The sequence below is a fragment of the Pecten maximus genome, chromosome 4 (genome assembly GCF_902652985.1).
Source record: "Pecten maximus chromosome 4, xPecMax1.1, whole genome shotgun sequence".
Taxonomy (NCBI): domain Eukaryota; kingdom Metazoa; phylum Mollusca; class Bivalvia; order Pectinida; family Pectinidae; genus Pecten; species Pecten maximus.
The window spans coordinates 3,966,124-3,993,422 of NC_047018.1; the positions used below are offsets into that span (position 1 = coordinate 3,966,124).

The 27,299-nt window shown below is 34.7% G+C and overlaps 1 protein-coding gene across 3 annotated transcripts in view; it reads left to right on the forward strand.

Annotated features, from left to right (window-relative positions):
* The window catches only part of LOC117325010 (allatostatin-A receptor-like), a 136,979-nt gene that overhangs the window by 44,553 nt on the left and 65,127 nt on the right, over positions 1 to 27,299 (forward strand). The window contains exons 1-2 of one of the 3 annotated variants that reach the window (XM_033880882.1): positions 478 to 798; positions 2,342 to 2,860. In XM_033880882.1, coding sequence (XP_033736773.1) covers positions 2,531 to 2,860 — 330 coding nt within the window. In that variant the 5' untranslated portion in view covers positions 478 to 798; positions 2,342 to 2,530. Of the gene's footprint in view, positions 1 to 477; positions 799 to 2,341; positions 2,861 to 27,299 lie in introns of those variants that run through there. The other 2 variants (XM_033880883.1, XM_033880884.1) reach the window with 2 other exon arrangements.

Here is a 27,299-nt window from a genome sequence, read left to right on the forward strand (position 1 = left end):
TATTTTGTGGAATGATTTTAGTTAGATATCTACAAAAACGATTTTTCTTTTGAAAGAAGAGCTCAATATGAGAACTCGGGCTTTTATAAACCGTAAGATGTGTAAGCAGCTTGGACTACCTACACGAGTAATCTGCTGGTTGATTTGTGACTGTTTTGTGTACCCAAGGGCTATCGCAGGGCGCTTAATTGGACCTCCATCCTTACTCTGTCTAACGCTAATTATCACAGTCTGTCAGTCGCCCTACCGCCAAAACTACTCTCCAAGGAATTTCAATAACCGAAATACGTCTCTGATGCATAGTCCAGTATTTTCTTGTTTGTTGGTCTGGGCTGGCACAAGTGACCACGGTCAGCCAATCACAGAAGTGTTTGGTCTCCGATTCCCAAAGCCATGTTCTCCAGGTATAGAAAATCCAGATTGGCAATATGTCTTCTTTACATTCTAACGAGACAGCGTGTATAGAAATACCCACACAGAATCAAATGTCCAGTAAAGGATGAATTAGTACCTAGCAACAACGTTGGTAAACAGAGAGAGAGTACCTATTGGACAACTTGGCGGAGAGCTCTCAGCGACATTCGATTGGAGAATTGGTGTGTTGTAAATGGACTGTTTGCTGATTCCCTGTATTTGAGAGAGCTGTGTGTGATACGGCGGCCGGATATCTATAACGTCTCTATCCCAGCAGACTGTTCCCCGTAATTAGTACACAGGTACAGTTAGATGATCGTGTTTTGGAAAATGTAAACGTTTCCCTGCAGCCATCTATTTTTCGGAGACTTCTACTGACTAAAGGTCGGTGTTTTGGATACTACAGGTATAATGTGGGTGTTAGAATACAGACTAATTGGACATTTGACATTCTCATTAAAACCTCGTTTTACACACAAGGAAAACGTTTTTAACATTTTGGCGCGTTTCGCTTGCCAGAAGAAAGGACTTTTTCTTTGTGAATATTTAATTCAAATCGTTATAAGATCTGAAAGAACTTATATATCCGAACTTATATTTGTAGAATTTGAGAACGACAAAAACTAAATAATATGCCAAAGAAAATTCTCCAAAAAGCTATGGGGGAAATGTGCCAGTTCTGATATCTATGAGTGACGTGCTGTACACAGGAGCTAAAGTCAGCATTGTCAAATCTGATTTGTCGTTACTGCCACGCGTGATTTCTGCACTTGAACATCTGTGTTATATTAACAAAAAATACCTTAATAAGAAATATTTAATTCAATTATAAATCTGATTTTCTAAACATAAAAAGTGTTAGTGTGTATAATACGTTACTGACATATTAATAGTTTAAACCACCAAACAACATACTGCCATCGTGTAAACATGTGTGACTATCACAGTCAGAGTTTGTTGTATCGGACATGTTAAGTGACGTTTGATTGTAGCTGTAATATCGTATGATGTTGGCACCTCGGCGTCAGTGGTACAGGTCTGTTGTACGGAAGTCTTCATGGGAAATGAGAGTTGTTAGAAAGTGACACTTCGTCTTATAATTAAAAAGTAATAACTCATACATTATTGCATTTGAATAATCGAGACCATCTTAGACATAATTATGATAGATTAATGGAATAAACGAAGTCTTTGTGTGCAGCGCCATTATCTCCCACATAAAATTGGCTGACTGGCGATAACAACCCAACCCGTTATTGCCTTAGAAGCGATCTACACCGGGACACATACCTCCTGACCCGACCACCGTAGCGATTAGCGAGTCTTTTAATATTTTATCTTCTGACAAAAAACCTGGACAGCAGCAGTCGAAAAAACAGACGTAATGCACGCTTTGGGACCCAATATTCAAACTGCTTAACAATTCTGGCTGTTAAATAACTCTGCGAATCATGATAAGGTTGTTATCTGATAAAAACTCTTTACACTAAAATGAAATGCACATTTAGAGTAAGTGTTGATGCGGCTGTGGAACCGAGGTCATAACTGTATGAATGTAAAGTCTATAAAAACAAAGACGCGTTTGTAATGTATTTTTTTATTCCAGAAATGAATTTTCCCAGAGTAATATTTTAGTTTATATACCGATATATTTTGAAATGTAAATATTTTATCAGTCTGTTTCGTGGAGAGTATCCTGTTATTTGTAGACACTTGCTGCCGCAGACGTTTATGGTGAGTGCAAGATTATTTGAAGATAGTGATCTCTACCAGCTCATGTTGACACGGAGTGTCACTTTATAGGGGTGGGCCCTTACCCATACAGTGTAGCTATTGAAGTTTTGACAACTAACCACACGACATATTAGGAATGTTGATGTTTGGTTTCGTCATGGTATCCAAAAAATAAATATGTTCTATGTTTCAGTGTGATAACGAAAGGAACAGCAATGCCGGAGATAAGGAATATACTGTACATTGATCTTGAAGCTGTGACGACACAGGGTATAAATGAAGGTGCCAGTACTCCAACCAGCACTGTCACGAAAACTTGCAGTTGGGCACATCCGTGATTTCTTCTCTGAGCATAGTCTTGGCGTACATATTCAAAATAGCGATGAATTCAAGCACTCCAAGTGTGACTTCCGGTGTGGTCGTCCAAACGGACGTGAACACAGTGGCGTCCTCCTCGTATTACGGAGACGATTACTTCGGAAACTATACGTATGAATATGATTACAATGAAGCCCTGAACCATCTCCCCCTCAATGAGTTCATACCAACGGTTGTGTTTTATTCGTTCGTCGGACTCGTTGGTCTCGTCGGAAATGTCCTGGTCATTGTGGCTATCGCTTTATTCCCACGTATGCGCAGTATCACCAATGTTTTCTTAGTAAATCTGGCATCCGCCGACCTCATCTTCGTTCTCATCTGTGTTCCGGTCAAGGTAACGGTTTATTATCTATATATTATATATAATCTAATTAGTGGAGCCTTTGTAATCGTTCTCACAGTGCTACGTTATTACAAATTGATATCTGTCAAATCGATCTATCAATGAAATAACCAATAAAGTCATTGAATTTCGGCGATATACAGGGCCAGCTCATCATTTGACAAACTTTGGATTGGCAGACAAAATTCATACTGAAAGTTAATAACAAACCAAAGGCTTCATTACAATAAATGTACTTTGGTCATGCTGGAATGGCGTGGACACATTTCTGATTTTCAATTTTGATGTCACAATGTAGTTTTATTTCAGAGTTATCTTAAAAAAGTAGCTTGTGTTTCTAACTAACTTTACAGGTGTGGCATTTGATTGACGTTGTATATCAGGTTCGACCTTGATGGTTCGACCTTGATACATATTGTCTAACATAAAACATCTATATTTTCTATGTGTCTTGCACACAAAAGGAATCGTCATTAGAGCCACACAACGCATGCAGTGAAATATTTCAAACGTTTAATTTAGTAAGCACAGGAGAAACACACAAATATATATATATATGTATAAACAAAAAAACATATAACAGTGGAAAAAAAGTTTTGCAGTGAAAATATATGTTTTCCGTTTATGACCAGTCAGAGCTAACCTTTGTATTCACTTTGTTGAAACTTTTGATTTTTCCATTCGAAGCGGAGATAGATAAATTGGTTATTTTGCTGTATTTCTGAACTATTCTGTCTAGTTTTTGACAAAATACTCACTAGACGTTAGCTTTTCATGCACAGATTCTCCGATAACAACAGAAAACGCTTAAATTGCGCTGGTCAGTCCTTTCAAAATGGCGCTGTCAAGTTGACGTGGAGTAACGTCACAAAGAGATGACGTCATTACTGATTCCCGCACGTTTTGACACTATTAATTTTTCGATGTTTTCAATTTTGTTTTTAAGTATATGAAATGCAATAAAAAGAAAATTGAATGGTTTCCCGTTAAATATAACATATTTTTCACTCGTATGACAGAATATTTCGATATTTTTCACTCGCACTCACGGGAAACCATTTAATATCCTCTATATATTTATTTGATAACGAAGATACAATGTTACCACAGCAATGTTTGTTACAAATTATACAATACATAGAGGATATCTAACAGTGTCTTCAGTAATACCAAATATATTTCACGAGTGGGGCTAATATTTTGACATTTTTCACGAGTGCGCAGCACGAGTGAAAAATATCAAAATATTAGCCACACGAGTGAAAAATATCACTTTTATAGAATGAATAATTTTTGATATTTCACTGGTAAAAATGTAATAAATAATATTTGTATAGAAAGATGTTATCAGTTTTAATTAACACTTCTTCTCTTCTATGTAACTACGATTAACAAGCGTGCCGACGCCATTTATTAATGCGTCACAGTTTTATAATAAGTCAATCTAATTAAAATTAGACTTATAATTTCCACTCCTCTGTGATACTCTACGATACACTGCAGATCTAACGATGCCCCGTAGGAGATCATCTCAGCATGACCATTGAGCTCAGCCAATCAACGCGCCGCCTATGAAATTGTCGGTGTGGTTTCATTCTTCGGAAGTATAAATACTTACATAACATTCCCGAGGTATTCCGATGGTCGATAGCAACGGTAAACAACATGGCTTCAAACACTCCGGCTCACCAAGATACCTCAACAAATTGATAATTTAACAAACTTTTGCTGTCCGTTTGGACTTTCCTTCATCGTACGAGAGATAGACAGTGAAGGCAACAGCGTCGTGAAAAAATTAGTTTGAAAGGGAATACTGTATAATTATAACGTGTACGGTAACGATTTTTGAAATCCAGTTGGCAACATAATCCGTCCTGTCGACGAGATAATATTTTTATTATTGTTTAATCGTTTTCTGTTCTTCTTTCAATGTAACGTCCAGAGGATTAGCAATATTTTTATTACCGTTGCCATTAACATAATGCAGTTATAATTGTTAAATTTTGCGTACATGTATTTCAAATCAAGCGCTGAACTGAGTCGCAAATACTTAGGAGACGCAACCGAAGGCTCGAACAAGACTCTTTGTCTTTGGTTGATTAATGACGTCATTGACCAGTTTTCATTGGCTTATATTTGAAGCTCAAAAGGTCATGTTAAGTTTAGGATCATTTAAAATTACTGACGATCCTGTAATATTACTGACGATCTTGTACTAAGTTAAGGATTACCTTATACAACAAACATAATTATATCGTGGAGTCTAAATTAATGTCATCAGCGCCTGTAATATTACCGACGATCCTGTAATATTACCGACGATCCTGTAATATTACCGACGATCCTGTAATATTACTGACGCTCCTGTAATATTACCGACGATCCTGTAATATTACCGACGATCCTGTACTATTACTGACGATCCTGTACTATTACTGGCGATCCTGTAATATTACCGACGATTCTGTAATGTTACTGACGATCCTGTACTAAGTTTAGGATCACCTTATACAACAGACATATATCGTCGAGTCTACCCGTACATATATACTACAATGTGTACCAATGTATAATTACAGGTGTCACCAAGTGTTACCATGCTAACACATGTATAATTATATGTGTTGCAATGCAGACGTATGTATAATCACAGGTGTTAACCTGTGTATCCACTAAAAACAAAAATATCAGGAAAATATATAAGATGGTGTGATGACGGAAATAGTAAATACCCTGTTAACCTTTCACCTTCTGACTGACATTGTGTGTAGTAAATACCTTGTTAACCTTTCACCTTCTGACTGACATTGTGTGTAGTAAATACCTTGTTAACCTTTCACATTCTGACTGACATTGTGTTGTGTTGATGGTGTAGTAAATACCTTGTTAACCTTTCACCTTCTGACTGACATTGTGTGTAGTAAATACCTTGTTAACCTTTCACCCTCTGACTGACATTGTGTGTAGTAAATACCTTGTTAACCTTTCACCCTCTGACTGACATTGTGTGTAGTAAATACCTTGTTAACCTTTCACCTTCTGACTGACATTGTGTGTAGTAAATACCTTGTTAACCTTTCACCTTCTGACTGACATTGTGTGTAGTAAATACCTTGTTAACCTTTCACCTTCTGACTGACATTGTGTGTAGTAAATACCTTGTTAACCTTTCACCTTCTGACTGACATTGTGTGTAGTAAATACCTTGTTAACCTTTCACCTTCTGACTGACATTGTGTGTAGTAAATACCTTGTTAACCTTTCACCTTCTGACTGACGTTGTATGTAGTAAATACCTTGTTAACCTTTCACCTTTTGACTGACATTGTGTTGATGGTGTAGTAAATACCTTGTTAACCTTTCACCTTTTGACTGACATTGTGTTGTGTTGATGGTTTAGTAAATACCTTGTTAACCTTTCACCTTTTGACTGACATTGTGTTGTGTTGATGGTGTAGTAAATACCTTGTTAACCTTTCACCTTTGACTGACATTGTGTGTAGTATATACCTTGTTAACCTTTCACCTTTGACTGACATTGTGTTGTGTTGATGGTGTAGTAAATACCTTGTTAACATGTCACCTTTGCCGTACTCTATCATCTTGGGACATATTTTATTTCAGAAGGTGGTAAACTTTGGACTACCTGCCCCAGTATCTATTCTGACACTGTGGATTATATACGTAGACACTCATTATGTCCATAATGTTGCCAAGTGATACATTGAAATGTTGCCATGGAGCTTTTTACCTGTAGTATAACTCTTTATATACTGATTTATTTTAATGACGCTGTCCCTAAATCATACAAAATGACTACGGTTTGGATATTTATCTTCATGTGTAAATCATACAAAATGACTACGGTTTGGATATTTATCTTCATGTGTAAATCATACAAAATGACTACGGTTTGGATATTTATCTTCATGTGTAAATCATACAAAATGACTACGGTTTGGATATTTATCCTCATGTGTAAATCGTACAAAATGACTACGGTTTTGATATTTATCCTCATGTGTAAATCATACAAAATGACTACGGTTTTGATATTTATCCTCATGTGTAAATCATACAAAATGACTACGGTTTTGATATTTATCCTCATGTGTAAATCGTACAAAATGACTACGGTTTTGATATTTATCCTCATGTGTAAATCGTACAAAATGACTACGGTTTTGATATTTATCCTCATGTGTAAATCGTACAAAATGACTACGGTTTTGATATTTATCCTCATGTGTAAATCATACAAAATGACTACGGTTTTGATATTTATCCTCATGTGTAAATCGTACAAAATGACTACGGTTTTGATATTTATCCTCATGTGTAAATCATACAAAATGACTACGGTTTTGATATTTATCCTCATGTGTAAATCATACAAAATGACTACGGTTTTGATATTTATCCTCATGTGTAAATCGTACAAAATGACTACGGTTTTGATATTTGTCCTCATGTGTAAATCATACAAAATGACTACGGTTTGGATATTTGTCATCATGTGTAAATCATACAAAATGACTACGGTTTGGATATTTGTCATCATGTGTAAATCATACAAAATGACTACGGTTTGGATATTTGTCATCATGTGTAAATCATACAAAATGACTACGGTTTGGATATTTGTCATCATGTGTAAATCATACAAAATGACTACGGTTTGGATATTTGTCATCATGTGTAAATCATACAAAATGACTACGGTTTGGATATTTGTCCTCATGTGTAAATCGTACAAAATGACTACGGTTTGGATATTTGTCCTCATGTGTAAATCATACAAAATGACTACGGTTTGGATATTTGTCCTCATGTGTAAATCGTACAAAATGACTACGGTTTGGATATTTGTCCTCATGTGTAAATCGTACAAAATGACTACGGTTTGGATATTTGTCCTCATGTGTAAATCGTACAAAATGACTACGGTTTGGATATTTGTCCTCATGTGTAAATCATACAAAATGACTACGGTTTGGATATTTATCCTCAGCTGTAAATCATACAAAATGACTACGGTTTTGATATTTATCCTCATGTGTAAATCATACAAAATGACTACGGTTTTGATATTTGTCCTCATGTGTAAATCATACAAAATTACTACGGTGGAAGCCATTAAGATCCCCACCCTATAACCATACACAGCATTATTGAGCATTAAGAGATAAACGCAATCCTGTTGCAAAAATCGACCCTGAGGTCTTTCCCACCCTAGAGAACTTAGTTTCTTGGTTATATTGGACATTAATAGATAAACACAGCCCTGATATAAAAATAGGCCCAGGGATCTGTCTCCAACCAAAGGGACTTAGTTTCTTTAAGCATAATCATGATGTAAAAACAATCCCTGGGGTCTTTTTACATCCCTAGGGAGTTTGGGCTTCTTTTTTTTGTTTATCTTTAAATGAGTTGAGATCCATTACCATATACAACATTGTTCGACAGCAACAAATAAAGCTATTAACGAACTAAACATGAACATTAGGTCAAATCCTACTAGGTGAGCGATAAGGCCCTATGTGCCTCTTGTTTAAGAAGTAAGCAAACATATATCTCTGCGTAGGGTCCGTGTTTGATAGTCATTACGTTCCGTATAAGTACTGAAATGATCGAAGACACCACCAATAGAACAGTTCACTATATGTGATGGAACCATCGCGTAAAACATTGAAATGACTTCGCACTATGGTAGCTCTTCAGAATCGACACCCTATCACACCACCAGTAAGACAATAAAAGCGGCGTCGAGGTAGCATTATTGTCCTCAGATGAAGATGGTTATAATCAATTTGATCGTGACGACATTGTGGCGGATTTAGAAACGTTAGACATTACAGAATCAACAGGAATCGGTTTTAGGTAGAGTATATTGCTTAGTTAGAATAGGCTTTTCGAAACGTTTGAATATATCCAGAATTGGTTGTTCGGGTAATCTTAAGTGATTCAGAATAGACTATTCGGGGGTTTAGATGGAAGCACAAGGGATTGTTCGGGAGGTTTCGATGGACTTGTATTATGCTATTTGCTCTTTGTTGAGACTAAAGCACATCAATCTGGTTTTGAAATACCTTCATCACCCATACTAAAATGACGGAGTGTGAATGACCTTACATCTGGCTGGGATCTGATTCCTATAGAGCACCCCTGATACCGTCGTATTGTTTTCTCCTGTAGTGATCAGTTTTAACACGGGCGATAAATCTGTACATTGTGTGAACAGATCAATCAGTTACAACGTAAGACAAAATAATTGTACGTGAAGGGAAATATTTAACATCAATCATGCTTACATTCTCGTCTTTAACTATCGAATAACTGACAAAAGATATTAGGAGGTGCACAAGTCCGCGGCTATTACAAGAGTGTTAAACTGTGGTCCTATTCGGCTTCCACTTTACTGAAGCCGAGGAGGAATACAAAGAAATAAAGAAATATATTCCAGTGAACAAAAATAACTTTAATGTTACATGTAGACTACTCGGAGCTTGTTATTAAAACTAACAACAGAATAAGGTGTGCTTACACGACGTTCCATATACACTCGCACTGTAAACTACAGTTGTGATGGTTGTACTTATACGTCGTGTTATATAAACTGTAGCTGTGATGGTTGTACTTATACGTCCTGTTATATAAACTGTAGCTGTGATAGTTGTACTGACACGTCGTGTTATATAAACTGTAGTTGTGATAGTTGTACTTACACGTCGTGTTATATAAACTATAGTTGTGATAGTTGTACTGACACGTCGTGTTATATAAACTGTAGTTGTGATGGTTGTACTTAGACGTCGTGTTATATAAACTATAGTTGTGATAGTTGTACTTACACGTCGTGCTATATAAACTATAGTTGTGATAGTTGTACTTACACGTCGTGTTATATAAACTATAGTTGTGATAGTTGTACTTACACTTGTGATAGTTGTACTGACACGTCGTGTTATATAAACTATAGTTGTGATAGTTGTACTTACACGTCGTGTTATATAAACTATAGTTGTGATAGTTGTACTTAGACGTCGTGTTATATAAACTATAGTTGTGATAGTTGTACTTACACGTCGTGTTATATAAACAACAGTTGTGATAGTTGTACTGACACGTCGTGTTATATAAACTACAGTTGTGATAGTTTTACTTACACTTCGTGTTATATAAACTATAGTTGTGATAGTTGTACTGACACGTCGTGTTATATAAACTCTAGTTGTACTTACACGTCGTGTTATATAAACTATAGTTGTGATAGTTGTACTTAGACGTCGTGTTATATAAACTATAGTTGTGATAGTTGTACTTACAGGTCGTGTTATATAAACTATTGTTGTGATAGTTGTACTGACACGTCGTGTTATCTAAACTATAGTTGTGATAGTTGTACTTACACGTCGTGTTATATAAACTACAGTTGTGATAATTGTACTTACACGTCGTGTTATATAAACTATAGTTGTGATAATTGTACTGACACGTCGTGTTATATAAACTATAGTTGTGATAGCTGTACTTACACGTAGTGTTATATTAACTGTAGTTGTGATAGTTGTACTTACACGTCGTGTTATATAAACTACAGTTGTGATAGTTGTACGTACACGTCGTGTTATATAAACTCTAGTTGTACTTACACGTCGTGTTATATAAACTGTAGCTGTGATAGTTGTACTTACTCGTCGTGTTATATAAACTACAGTTGTGATAGTTGTACTTACACGTCGCGTTATATAAACTATAGTTGTGATAGTTGTACTTACACGTCGTGTTATATAAACTACAGTTGTGATAGTTGTCCTGACACGTCGTGCTATATAAACTATAGTTGTGATAGTTGTACTTACACGTCGTGTTATATAAACTGTAGTTGTGATAGTTGTACTTACACGTCGTATTATATAAACTACAGTTGTGATAGTTGTACTGACACGTCGTGTTATATAAACTATAGTTGTACTGACACGTCGTGTTATATAAACTCTAGTTGTACTTACACGTCGTGCTATATAAACTGTAGTTGTGATAGTTGTACTTACACGTCGTGTTATATAAACTATAGTTGTGATAGTTGTACTGACACGTCGTGTTATATAAACTCTAGTTGTACTTACACGTCGTGCTATATAAACTGTAGTTGTGATAGTTGTACTTACACGTCGTGTTATATAAACTACAGTTGTGATAGTTGTACTTACACGTCGTGCTATATAAACTGTAGTTGTGATAGTTGTACTTACACGTCGTGTTATATTAACTATAGTTGTGATAGTTGTACTGACACGTCGTGTTATATTAACTATAGTTGTGATAGTTGTACTTACACGTCGTGTTATATAAACTGTAGTTGTGATAGTTGTACTTACATGTCGTGTTATATAAACTGTAGTTGTGATAGTTGTACTTAGACGTCGTGTTATATAAACTACAGTTGTGATAGTTGTACGTACACGTCGTGTTATATAAACTATAGTTGTGATAGTTGTACTGACACGTCGTGTTATATAACCTGTAGTTGTGATAGTTGTACTTAGACGTCGTGTTATATAAACTATAGTTGTGATGGTTGTACTTACACGTCGTGTTATATAAACTATAGTTGTGATAGTTGTACTTACACGTCGTGTTATATAAACTATAGTTGTGATAGTTGTACTGACACGTCGTGTTATATAAACTATAGTTGTGATAGTTGTGCTGACACGTCGTGTTATATAAACTGTAGTTGTGATAGTTGTACTTACACGTCGTGTTATATAAACTATAGTTGTGATAGTTGTACGTACACGTCGTGTTATATAAACTATAGTTGTGATAGTTGTACTGACACGTCGTGCTATATAAACTGTAGTTGTGATAGTTGTACTTACACGTCGTGTTATATAAACTATAGTTGTGATAGTTGTACTTACACGTCGTGTTATATAAACTACAGTTGTGATAGTTGTACTTACACGTCGTGTTATATAAACTATAGTTGTGATAGTTGTACTGACACGTCGTGTTATATAAACTGTAGTTGTGATAGTTGTACCTACACGTCGTGTTATATAAACTACAGTTGTGATAGTTGTACTTACACGTCGTGTTATATAAACTGTAGTTGTACTTACACGTCGTGTTATATAAACTACAGTTGTGATAGTTGTACTAACACGTCGTGTTATATAAACTACAGTTGTGATAGTTGTACTGACACGTCGTGTTATATAAACTACAGTTGTGATGGTTGTACTTACACGTAGTGTTATATAAACTATAGTTGTGATAGTTGTACTTAGACGTCGTGTTATATAAACTATAGTTGTGATGGTTGTACTGACACGTCGTGTTATATAACCTGTAGTTGTGATAGTTGTACTTACACGTCGTGTTATATAAACTACAGTTGTGATAGTTGTACTTACACGTCGTGTTATATAAACTATAGTTGTGATAGTTGTACTTACACGTCGTGTTATATAAACTATAGTTGTGATAGTTGTACTTACACGTCGTGTTATATAAACTATAGTTGTGATGGTTGTACTTACACGTCGGGTTATATAAACTATAGTTGTGATAGTTGTACTGACACGTCGTGTTATATAAACTATAGTTGTGATAGTTGTACTTACACGTCGTGTTATATCAACTAAAGTTGTGATAGTTGTACGTACACGTCGTGTTATATAAACTATAGTTGTGTTAGTTGTACTTACACGTCGTGTTATATAAACTATAGTTGTGATAGTTGTACTGACACGTCGTGTTATATAAACTACAGTTGTGATAGTTGTACTTACACGTCGTGTAATATAAACTATAGTTGTGATAGTTGTACTTACACGTCGTGTTATATAAACTACAGTTGTGATAGTTGTACTTACACGTCGTGTTATATAAACTGTAGTTGTGATAGTTGTACTGACACGTCGTGTTATATAAACTACAGTTGTGATAGTTGTACTGACACGTCGTGTTATATAAACTATAGCTGTGATAGTTGTACCTACACGTCGTGTTATATAAACTATAGTTGTGATAGTTGTACTGACACGTCGTGTTATATAAACTGTAGTTGTGATAGTTGTACTGACACGTCGTGTTATATAAACTGTAGTTGTGATAGTTGTACTGACACGTCGTGTTATATAAACTATAGTTGTGATAGTTGTACTTAGACGTCGTGTTATATAAACTATAGTTGTGATAGTTGTACTGACACGTCGTGTTTTATAAACTGTAGTTGTGATGGTTGTACTTACACGTCGTGTTATATAAACTATAGTTGTGATAGTTGTACTGACACGTCGTGTTATATAAACTGTAGTTGTGATAGTTGTACTGACACGACGTGTTATATAAACTGTAGTTGTGATAGTTGTACTTACACGTCGTGTTATATAAACTATAGTTGTGATGGTTGTACTGACACGTCGTGTTATATAAACTACAGTTGTGATAGTTGTACTGACACGTCGTGTTATATAAACTGTAGTTGTGATAGTTGTACTGACACGTCGTGTTATATAAACTATAGTTGTGATAGTTGTACTTACACGTCGTGCTATATAAACTATAGTTGTACTGACATGTCGTGTTATATAAACTATAGTTGTGATAGTTGTACTGACACGTCGTGTTATATAAACTATAGTTGTGATAGTTGTACTGACACGTCGTGTTATATAAACTGTAGTTGTGATAGTTGTACTTACACGTCGTGTTATATAAACTGTAGTTGTGATAGTTGTACTGACACGTCGTGTTATATAAACTGTAGTTGTGATAGTTGTACTGACACGTCGTGTTATATAAACTACAGTTGTGATAGTTGTACTTACACGTCGTGCTATATAAACTATAGTTGTGATAGTTGTACTTACACGTCGTGTTATATAAACTATAGTTGTGATAGTTGTACTGACACGTCGTGTTATATAAACTACAGTTGTGATAGTTGTACTGACACGTCGTGTTATATAAACTGTAGTTGTGATAGTTGTACTGACACGTCGTGTTATATAAACTATAGTTGTGATAGTTGTACTTACACGTCGTGCTATATAAACTATAGTTGTGATAGTTGTACTGACACGTCGTGTTATATAAACTACAGTTGTGATAGTTGTACTTACACGTCGTGTTATATAAACTGTAGTTGTGATAGTTGTACTGACACGTCGTGTTATATAAACTATAGTTGTGATGGTTGTACTGACACGTCGTGTTATATAAACTACAGTTGTGATGGTTGTACTTACACGTCGTGCTATATAAACTACAGTTGTGATAGTTGTACTTACACGTCGTGTTATATAAACTACAGTTGTGATAGTTGTACTTAGACGTCGTGTTATATAAACTATAGTTGTGATAGTTGTACTGACACGTCGTGTTATATACACTACAGTTGTGATAGTTGTACTTAGACGTCGTGTTATATAAACTATAGTTGTGATAGTTGTACTGACACGTCGTGCTATATAAACTATAGTTGTGATAGTTGTACTGACACGTCGTGTTATATAAACTTTAGTTGTGATAGTTGTACTGACACGTCGTGTTATATAAACTACAGTTGTGATAGTTGTACTTTCACGTCGTGTTATATAAACTATAGTTGTGATAGTTGTACTTACACGTCGTGTTATATAAACTATAGTTGTGATAGTTGTACTGACACGTCGTGTTATATAAACTATAGTTGTGATAGTTGTACTTACACGTCGTGTTATATAAACTATAGTTGTGATAGTTGTACTTACACGTCGGGTTATATAAACTATAGTTGTGATAGTTGTACTTACACGTCGTGTTATGTAAACTGTAGTTGTGATAGTTGTACTGACACGTCGTGTTATATAAACTATAGTTGTGATAGTTGTACTTACACGTCGTGTTATATAAACTACAGTTGTGATAGTTGTACTGACACGTCGTGTTATATAAACTGTAGTTGTGATAGTTGTACTGACACGTCGTGTTATATAAACTACAGTTGTGATAGTTGTACTGACACGTCGTGTTATATAAACTACAGTTGTGATAGTTGTACTTACACGTCGTGTTATATAAACTAAAGTTGTGATAGTTGTACTGACACGTCGTGTTATATAAACTATAGTTGTGATAGTTGTACTGACACGTCGTGTTATATAAACTATAGTTGTGATAGTTGTACTGACACGTCGTGTTATATAAACTATAGTTGTGATAGTTGTACTGACACGTCGTGTTATATAAACTACAGTTGTGATAGTTGTACTGACACGTCGTGTTATATAAACTGTAGTTGTGATAGTTGTACTGACACGTCGTGTTATATAAACTACAGTTGTGATAGTTGTACTTACACGTCGTGTTATATAAACTATAGTTGTGATAGTTGTACTGACACGTCGTGTTATATAAACTATAGTTGTGATAGTTGTACTTACACGTCGTGTTATATAAACTATAGTTGTGATAGTTGTACTTACACGTCGTGTTATATAAACTACAGTTGTGATAGTTGTACTTACACGTCGTGTTATATAAACTGTAGTTGTGATAGTTGTACTGACACGTCGTGTTATATAAACTATAGTTGTGATGGTTGTACTGACACGTCGTGTTATATAAACTACAGTTGTGATGGTTGTACTTACACGTCGTGCTATATAAACTACAGTTGTGATAGTTGTACTTACACGTCGTGTTATATAAACTACAGTTGTGATAGTTGTACTTAGACGTCGTGTTATATAAACTATAGTTGTGATAGTTGTACTGACACGTCGTGTTATATACACTACAGTTGTGATAGTTGTACTTAGACGTCGTGTTATATAAACTATAGTTGTGATAGTTGTACTGACACGTCGTGCTATATAAACTATAGTTGTGATAGTTGTACTGACACGTCGTGTTATATAAACTACAGTTGTGATAGTTGTACTGACACGTCGTGTTATATAAACTACAGTTGTGATAGTTGTACTTTCACGTCGTGTTATATAAACTATAGTTGTGATAGTTGTACTTACACGTCGTGTTATATAAACTATAGTTGTGATAGTTGTACTGACACGTCGTGTTATATAAACTATAGTTGTGATAGTTGTACTTACACGTCGTGTTATATAAACTATAGTTGTGATAGTTGTACTTACACGTCGGGTTATATAAACTATAGTTGTGATAGTTGTACTGACACGTCGTGTTATATAAACTATAGTTGTGATGGTTGTACTTACACGTCGTGTTATATAAACTATAGTTGTGATGGTTGTACTGACACGTCGTGTTATATAAACTGTAGTTGTGATAGTTGTACTTACACGTCGTGTTATATAAACTATAGTTGTGATAGTTGTACTGACACGTCCTGTTACATAAACTATAGTTGTGATAGTTGTACTTACACGACGTGTTATATAAACTATAGTTGTGATAGTTGTACTGACACGTCGTGTTATATAAACTATAGTTGTGATAGTTGTACTGACACGTCGTGTTATATAAACTACAGTTGTGATAGTTGTACTTACACGTCGTGTTATATAAACTAAAGTTGTGATAGTTGTACTGACACGTCGTGCTATATAAACTAAAGTTGTGATAGTTGTACTGACACGTCGTGCTATATAAACTACAGTTGTGATAGTTGTACTTACACGTCGTGTTATATAAACTAAAGTTGTGATAGTTGTACTGACACGTCGTGTTATATAAACTATAGTTGTGATAGTTGTACTGACACGTCGTGTTATATAAACTATAGTTGTGATAGTTGTACTTACACGTCGTGTTATATAAACTACAGTTGTGATAGTTGTACTTACACGTCGTGTTATATAAACTATAGTTGTGATAGTTGTACTGACACGTCGTGTTATATAAACTACAGTTGTGATAGTTGTACTTACACTTGTGATAGTTGTACTGACACGTCGTGTTATATAAACTATAGTTGTGATAGTTGTACTGACACGTCGTGTTATATAAACTGTAGTTGTGTTAGTTGTACTGACACGTCGTGTTATATAAACTATAGTTGTGATAGTTGTACTGACACGTCGTGTTATATAAACTATAGTTGTGATAGTTGTACTTACACGTCGGGTTATATAAACTATAGTTGTGATAGTTGTACTTACACGTCGTGTTACATAAACTACAGTTGTGATAGTTGTACTTACACGTCGTGTTATATAAACTGTAGTTGTGATAGTTGTACTGACACGTCGTGTTATATAAACTATAGTTGTGATAGTTGTACTGACACGTCGTGTTATATAAACTATAGTTGTGATAGTTGTACTGACACGTCGTGTTATATAAACTATAGTTGTACTGACACGTCGTGTTATATAAACTATAGTTGTGATAGTTGTACTGACACGTCGTGTTATATAAACTGTAGTTGTGATAGTTGTACTGACACGTCGTGTTATATAAACTATAGTTGTGATAGTTGTACTGACACGTCGTGTTATATAAACTATAGTTGTGATAGTTGTACTGACACGTCGTGTTATATAAACTATAGTTGTGATAGTTGAACTGACACGTCGTGTTATATAAACTATAGTTGTGATAGTTGAACTGACACGTCGTGTTATATAAACTATAGTTGTGATAGTTGTACTGACACGTCGTGTTATATAAACTACAGTTGTGATAGTTGTACTTACACGTCGTGTTATATAAACTACAGTTGTGATAGTTGTACTGACACGTCGTGTTATATAAACTACAGTTGTGATAGTTGTACTTACACGTCGTGTTATATAAACTATAGTTGTGATAGTTGTACTGACACGTCGTGTTATATAAACTACAGTTGTGATAGTTGTACTGACACGTCGTGTTATATAAACTATAGTTGTGATAGTTGTACTTACACGACGTGTTATATAAACTGTAGTTGTGATAGTTGTACTGACACGTCGTGTTATATAAACTATAGTTGTGATAGTTGTACTGACACGTCGTGTTATATAAACTGTAGTTGTGGTAGTTGTACTTACACGACGTGTTATATAAACTGTAGTTGTGATAGTTGTACTTACACGTCGTGTTATATAAACTATAGTTGTGATAGTTGTACTGACACGTCGTGTTATATACACTACAGTTGTGATAGTTGTACTTACACGTCGTGTTATATAAACTATAGTTGTGATAGTTGTACGTACACGTCGTGTTATATAAACTATAGTTGTGGTAGTTGTACTTACACGTCGTGTTATATAAACTATAGTTGTGATAGTTGTACTTACACGTCGTGTTATATAAACTGTAGTTGTGATAGTTGTACTGACACGTCGTGTTATATAAACTGTAGTTGTGATAGTTGTACTGACACGACGTGTTATATAAACTATAGTTGTGTTAGTTGTACTGACACGTCGTGTTATATAAACTATAGTTGTGATGGTTGTACTGACACGTCGTGTTATATAAACTACAGTTGTGATAGTTGTACTTACACGTTTGGCTTGATAAACTGCAGTTTTGATTATTATACTTACGCTATGTACTATATAAACTACGGTTGTGATATATACATACAAAACACTATGCTGACTCCACATCACTGAATATATATTGTGCTGCAGCTAAACCATGTAAATATACATGTATCCTTACTGTTTCTGTCGATTTCAGATTCAATAACAACATACCTTGTTCAGCCTCCTTTTTGTACAAACCAACACATCAACTGTTATGTCTGAAACATAGATAAAACATGTAAATGTCAGCCCTCAGGAGTGACCTTTCTCTTCCAGTAATTTATAAGAGAAAAAACAACCTTCTATATTTTCAAAATATATATGACCCGGGAGATTTCATTTCAAAATGTTGTTTTGGAGGGAGAAAGTAAGAATTAGAATTAGATATCCTGGGTTTTTTTTTCAAAAGAACTCCGGGAGGGCGTCGATCAAAGTTAAAGCATATCCCCTGTCTTCCTGACCCGCCTATTTCAAATATCATTAGACAGAATATGTACCGAACTCTCATGCGGTTAACGTTGATACCAGTCAGTCCGATAACCTTACACGACATCTAGAGTAATCCTGACATTTGTCCTGTCATTATTGCTGTATTCAGTGATGGGGGCACGTCACTTCACAATCACACTTATAATTTACATCCAATACAGCTATTCTACAAGATAATCTACAATGTATCAAACATGTGACAATAATCTAAAGTGTATTCTCAGTCAAACAAAAAACTAAACATATTACCTTAATATTACTGTTGCACGTGACTTTGTCTGGAAAATACAATAAATTAAGAATGACGTATACAACACTAACCTATTTTCAATGTATAGCTGTCATGACAATATATTAACTTGAACGCTACAGTCTTTCGAGGAAATAAGCAATACACAGATCTTTGTAAAGAATATGTGTAATTTAATAGTCTAGGTCGCTATAGAAGTGCAATATTACAACACAATCTAAATATTAATCAAGAAGAATACTTTAATAACGATAGAACATAGATGTGTAAACCATGAGTAAAACTAGGGGGGATCTGACAAAAATAGGCTCACAGAAAAATCCCAGGGTTTCGTAATTGGAACTCCTTTATAGACAGATCTTGTCCTGTAACTGTATACATATACCCACTCTAGATAATGGCATGCTCTCAAAATTGGAAACTGGGATGATAAAATCACAACAACCAGGCATATTTACGATTATCCACCGTGCAATGAGAATAATGGAAACTAGAAACATCTTTGGCTGCTTGTCTTACAAATGTAACTTAAACAATACTTGTGCTCATAGCTACTAACCTACCGACCCACTCCTCGTCGTGGTTTTAATGATTATGATAATTACTGTATGTGGATAACTGTTTAACCGGCATTGATTTAAGAGTACTTGATGATGTAAAAACAACTCTAATGGGGTGTGTTAACAGATATCTAATAGTCTACACTTCTATAAACTACGACATTATAATAAAATAAGATCATCGCAATACAACTGAGATACACAATACTGTAGACAACTCTGTCGAGATAGACTATATTATTGTCAAGTAAAATACATCATGCTTTATACTTAAACAATCAATACCATGTGTATTATACATCAAATATAGCTTAACTTGTGCATTCAAAAACAATTAGTTCCACAAAACAAACACAAAAGTGTAAGATTATATAAAAAATAAATGAAAATTATTTTGTTTCGTAAACCTTAGCTACAAAAGATACGACTTTATAATATAGTCATGAATTTAACTAGATATGCATTCGTTTGACAAGATACAAACATGCCAAATACATCCTCTGCGTTTATCAACACGTCTAGTGCTATGTATTAAGTGTCTGCTTCAGACCGCCGTCAATGATCACGACATATTGTTGAATCTCCCGGAATATGTGTGTAGCCTAGCTTTACTCCATAGGTCATAGTTTATTATTCTCCATAGGTCATAGTTCATTATACTCCATAGGTCATAGTTTATTATACTCCATAGGTCATAGTTCATTATACTCCATAGGTCATAGTTAATTATACTCCATAGGTCATAGTTCATTATACTCCATAGGTCATAGTTAATTATACTCCATAGGTCATAGTTCATTATACTCCATAGGTCATAGTTTATTATACTCCATAGGTCATAGTTTATTATACTCCATAGGTCTTAGTTTATTATACTCCATAGGTCTTAGTTTATTATACTCCATAGGTCATAGTTAATTATACTCCATAGGTCATAGTTCATTATACTCCATAGGTCATAGTTAATTATACTCCATAGGTCATAGTTTATTATACTCCATAGGTCATAGTTTATTATACTCCATAGGTCATAGTTAATTATACTCCATAGGTCATAGTTTATTATACTCCATAGGTCATAGTTCATTATACTCCATAGGTCATAGTTTATTATACTCCATAGGTCATAGTTTATTATACTCCATAGGTCATAGTTAATTATACTCCATAGGTCATAGTTTATTATACTCCATAGGTCATAGTTTATTATACTCCATAGGTCATAGTTAATTATACTCCATAGGTCATAGTTTATTATACTCCATAGGTCATAGTTCATTATACTCCATAGGTCATAGTTCATTATACTCCATAGGTCATAGTTTATTATACTCCATAGGTCATAGTTCATTATACTCCATAGGTCTTAGTTTATTATACTCCATAGGTCTTAGTTCATTATACTCCATAGGTCATAGTTTATTATACTCCATAGGTCATAGTTTATTATACTCCATAGGTCATAGTTTATTATACTCCATAGGTCATAGTTAATTATACTCCATAGGTCATAGTTCATTATACTCCATAGGTCATAGTTCATTATACTCCATAGGTCATAGTTCATTATACTCCATAGGTCATAGTTTATTATACTCCATAGGTCATAGTTAATTATACTCCATAGGTCATAGTTCATTATACTCCATAGGTCATAGTTTATTATACTCCATAGGTCTTAGTTTATTATACTCCATAGGTCTTAGTTTATTATACTCCATAGGTCATAGTTCATTATACTCCATAGGTCATAGTTTATTATACTCCATAGGTCATAGTTTATTATACTCCATAGGTCATAGTTAATTATACTCCATAGGTCATAGTTCATTATACTCCATAGGTCATAGTTCATTATACTCCATAGGTCATAGTTTATTATACTTCATAGGTCATAGTTCATTATACTCCATAGGTCATAGTTCATTATACTCCATAGGGACATAGTTCATTACACTGACTTGTCACATTGAGCGGATGTGACGTCTTGGTCGTACTCATTGATGACATCTACACACAATATGGAAAGGAACAAAAATGCTTGAGTTACATACTCATTTGAAGTCTATGGAACGCCAAATTAACATATATTCAATAAATTGAACCTATCATCAATTATTTGAAGATAGGTTCTATTCAATTGGAGATAGGTTCAATTCAATTGAAGATAGGTCCATTCCATTATTTGTACCTATCTGTAATTATTTAAAGATAGGTACAATTGAATTTAACCTATCTTTAATTAGATTGAACCTATCTTCAATTGAATTGAACCTATCTTCAATTGAATTGAACATATCTCTTATTGAATTGAACCTATCTCTAATTGAATTAAACCTATCTCTATTTGAATTAAACAGATCTTCAAATACAACATATTCTTAATTAGATTAAACATATCTTAAATTCAATTGGATCTATTTTTAAATCAATTGCACCTATATTTAATTCAATTGAACCTATCCTTAATTCATTGGCAGAACATATCTGAATGATACCATAACTGTAGAAGGACGAGGGCGTGCAAATCTAGATACCACAACTGTAGAAGAAGTAATTGCCCATTTGAACAGTAATCGTGTCTAGAGATAAGAATTCCGTATATCGTTAAGGAAATTTTAGACAAAATTTGCAAAATAATGATCGTCCATTTACCCAATATCTTTTCGACTTGGGAATACAAACGTCGTGTGATCAGGCGCTACTCCGGTTAAACACCTTAAGTAACATTACAGAACGGATGACGTGATAGGCGATTCAGCGATGGAAATACTATTACATGTTTGGTAATGCGTTCTTGTCTTGAGTGTTTACTTTGATGTATATCAAATTATTGCAATTTGAACAAGTGATTGTATTTTTTTCTATAAATTCGCGAACATTCAAATTAGATAGGCGGCGTTATACAAGTAAATGTTTTGTTAAAGTAAAGTAACTGACGAAATTGCTATATGTTACGGCTATTTACAGACCTACCACACGTTACGGCTACTTACAGAAAACTGCTACATGATACGACTATTTAAAGATATAAAATGTATATTTCGATAACAGAACAGTGCGGGATCGGGCGGCTTATATCATCACCGTTGATGTCTTGGTTCTGTCCGATCTTATATCGAAATATTTATTGATTACTTGTGTTTATTTTGTTGAGACTGTTGGATGTAAGCCATGTGTTGTTACTGTAACCTCCATACAAGTACAAGATTCTGATGAATGGTGGTTCCGCTCCTAATATACATGTTTTATGTTTTTTAAGATTTTACAATATCCCAAATTTCGATTCTATTTGTTTTGGGATATTAATGTACCAATTTGTAAAATTTTAAATGTGTCATTTATTTTGGTGTCCTTTGAAACATGAATTTATTCCTTTCCTCATGGTGATCATAAGGAATACATATACACCGATAATCGTTCATCAGCGACAATAATAGCTCAGCTTTATCTCTCTTCTGCGACCAATCTTACACACCGGCCATTTCAATGAAGTTTTCCCCTCTTTCTTGTTTTTAGAACTCTCCAGTGGGTGATCACAAACACACATTTTGCTCGTCTGCAGATCACTTAATGAATCTTTAAATGCACCATACGTGTGAACAACCAATGTTTATTGCATTCGATATTGTTTTCGTTGTGGCGATCAATTATTTCTAATACGCGTTGTGTGATGTTCGTAAATTTCACATTAGTACCACAATAAGCCTTTGTTTGAATTCCGTTGATTGAATCAAAAAAAAAATTTTATAGTGTTTTTACTCATAAAAAACTTATTAAGCTAATATATTATGTTCCTATGTAATCAGCCTATATGTAGGTAAACGAGTTCATTGCTCCGAATACTGACGCAAGAAATTGTTGGAATTTGAAATGGAGTGAACCTTGTGTAACGTGCACAGGGGCAACAACGGAGCATCCAAGAGCTGGCCTCGCTCGACGTTCTTAACTTCGGTACACAGACACGACACTCAACCGCACAGCCACAAAAGCTAGCTATTGGACTATGCAGCTGAAATGACCATATCCATGAGCCATCACATTGACCCCTTCGCCTATAAGCTTCGTCCCGAAGCTTCTACGGGTTCAACTTGGCATCCTCAGCAAACACAACTGTCCCTCTCGTTGTTATAGCGGTGCCGCCTCATGACCAGACCCCCTGGTCACCAACAAGTCTCCAGGAACATTGTGCTTCTCATGCTGTCCAAGGGCACTCTACAGGATACCAGGCCCGTTCGCTGCCACCAAATGTAGCGTGCATCGGCGGTCCGTGGATGTGGGCATTTCAGCTGCATAGTCCAATAGCTAGCTTTTGTGGCTGTGCGGTTGAAATGCCCATATCCATGAACCATCACACTTGTTTATAAACTTATAGGTTGGTACTTAACAACGAGCAGGAAAACACGTATCATATAATCCCCAAAAGAATGAACACATTACGTTATCTTCAGAAGCACTTGATGTAAGCGAAAAATAATTCTTTCTATAATATACTCTGAACGATGATAAGTGAAAACCTAATTTACTGGTAAAGTATACAATGTATTCATTTCCACCATCTTCAGTGGTGACAGTAATAATGCCAGACTATATCTAACTTGATTAGCTTGCATGGCATTGTGGGATATCATTTTACGTGTGAAAGCATACCAATTACTCTTTAATACTTGTAAAATTACATTTGTGGTGTTGTTATAGTATTACCATTGTATCCATCGTCAATAGTTTTGCGAATATTTTTTTTTTCATTTGCGCACGTTGTATTCCGTATTTCATCACGTACTTTTGTATTCCGTATTTCATCACGTACCTTTGTATTCCGTATTTCATCACGTACCTTTGTATTCCGTATTTCATCACGTACCTTTGTATTCCGTATTTCATCACGTACTTTTGTATTCCGTATTTCATCACGTATCTTTGTATTCCGTATTTCATCGTGTACCTTTGTATTCCGTATTTCATCACGTATCTTTGTATTCCGTATTTCATCGTGTACCTTTGTATTCCGTATTTATCACGTATCTTTGTATTCCGTATTTCATCGTGTACCTTTGTATTCCGTATTTATCACGTATCTTTGTATTCCGTATTTCATCGTGTACCTTTGTATTCCGTATTTCATCACGTACTTGTATTCCGTATTTCATCACGTACCTTTGTATTCCGTATTTCATCACGTACCTTTGTATACCGTATTTTATCGCGTACCTTTGTATTATCTATTTATCAGTAACTTTCAATTCCGTATCTTATCACGTACCTTTGTATTCTTTATTTTATAATTATAATTAGATAAGTATTCATATTATAATCCCAATTTCTATGTTAATGTAGCGACTAAACAACTACTGTTTTGGAGACATCTTGACTAAATTAGATGATCTGACAAAACGGGCACATTGTATGATGTTAGCTTCAGGTCGCCATCTTTGTTCGAATCAAATCATGTGCGTTTGAAGGGATCAGTACTGCAAAGCTTCTAAACGATGTTGTGATCAATAATTACAAATCATAAAAGAAACGAAAAAATCCCTTTTCAAATGTTTAAATCTTAAAGGTGCTACCAGAAACATGTATGTAATATATGTTTTGGTACTACACCTCCGACAAATAGAATTTTCTATCAATTAAAAACACGAATACACTCGTATGTATTTTTCTTCAGTAATAAAAGTTACACACTTTACATTATTACCATCCTCGGAAAGTTTCATCTTCTCATTTATCTTTAAAATTAAAAACAGAAATAGAAATAATTAATTGCGTCTCGAAGAAATTTCATTTCGCTCCGGCCTCCATATGGGGGGGGGGGGGGGGGGGGGGGGGGGGGGGGGGGGGGGGGGGGGGGGGGTATTATTGAAATATTTAGTTAGTTTTTGTTTTCTGTTTACATCAAAACCTAGGCATTTAAAATTTGTAGTTCTGATAGGCAACAGGCAATATATAGCTGCCCAAGTTGAATCTAAAAAAAAAGTCCATCATAATTGTTTATTTCTGTATGTAAATATCTCCCAGAATGCACTGCGATCAAGGTCAAGTGTATGCAAAGTAGATTATAATGTTGGTCTCCTTCATAGGCAGAAATATCGAAAAGTTCGTAACTTCTTGGCTTCATTACGACAATATTAGACGTTGTAAAATAATTATTTTTATTTGTATGTCTTAAATAGGCATACATATATGGACTAAATGTCATTTATTGTCAAAATAATAACAATATATTACACTGTGTCGGAGGTGAAGCATCTTTAATTGTTTATGCTTTAGGTTAGCAAATCACAGCAATTTTTCACAATGATGCTTCCGTTTTGTACCAAAATATGATAGAAATGTTTTTATTTAGATAATCCTTTTTTTTTCATTTCATTTCATTTGAAAGGTTTAATTAGATGTCCCAATATATTCGCTGTATGACATAACCGGAAACACACGCTATCAGAACGTGATCCGGAAATAATTTTCACTTGTTCACAACAGAAACATGACAATAATAAAAACAGAAGATTTTCGAACATTACCGGATAATGTTCATATTTGCTGAGGCACCAGTGTACTAGAATACAACGAAAGGTAACACTTGTTTTATACATAACTTTCATATCAACTAAAACGAACAGTTAATTAATTCGAAAAATAGCAGTTAACGTTTGCTTGCAACACCTTATTGGGCTAGACCTACTTTCGTTTTACAGAAGGCGCACCATGGGCTTTTTTTGTTTTGTTTTGTTTTATAAATCCTTGCAAGAACTTTTTAAGTCATATGCATAAAAAAGATCTGCTAAAAATCTGCTTATTGACAATTTGAGTAAAAAGCAGGAATTAAGCTTTCAACTAAACATAATATTATTTGTTGCATGTTTCTTATGCCTTAAAGAGACAATCCTTCGTTCGGACATAAGAAACGTGCACAATTTCTATTGATGACATCTAAGTCCGAACAAGGATTATATGAGTGTTTGTGCCTACTAGTAATGAACTTAACGTCGAAATGTACAGAAAAATGACAAATCGTACACAAATTTTTTTCTTTGCGGTAATTAGTAATACTTCGGGGCGAATAAAGAATTTTTTAGGACATAATATTTGAATAACTTCGGGTTATCTTGTGAGTAAAGCTGCCATATTAATGTAACGACCATAACTTTTACTACTTGGGGAAAAATACATATTTTCCATTAAGTTCCATTTTGACGACCTAAACTTTATTCAAAGGAAGGAATGCCCCTTTATGAGTGTGAAACAATTTTATCATTATCTTTTTTTTTCGGCATAGCCGTATAATTTTCTTTTTGCTCCGGATATGACGCGACAGGTGGCGTTACTGGTTAAGATGAAGTATGTGATTGGTCAATGTAAAGGTAAATGCAAAATGCAGATATGCAGTTAAAAACGAAACAAAGTTAAGATTGAATGCAGAATGAATCTTTTCAAATGACACATTAATAAAATTATATTCCCGATTCAAATGCAGTCTTATTATTACCAAAAATGATTCAAACTGATCTAATTTTGTTACCCGTGCTGAAACGCATTATATTTACGAATTATATACTAGAGTATATAGATCTCTGATTTATTTCACCAGCAGTTTTACATTATAACCACCAGCATTAAAACGATGCCGTTTATCT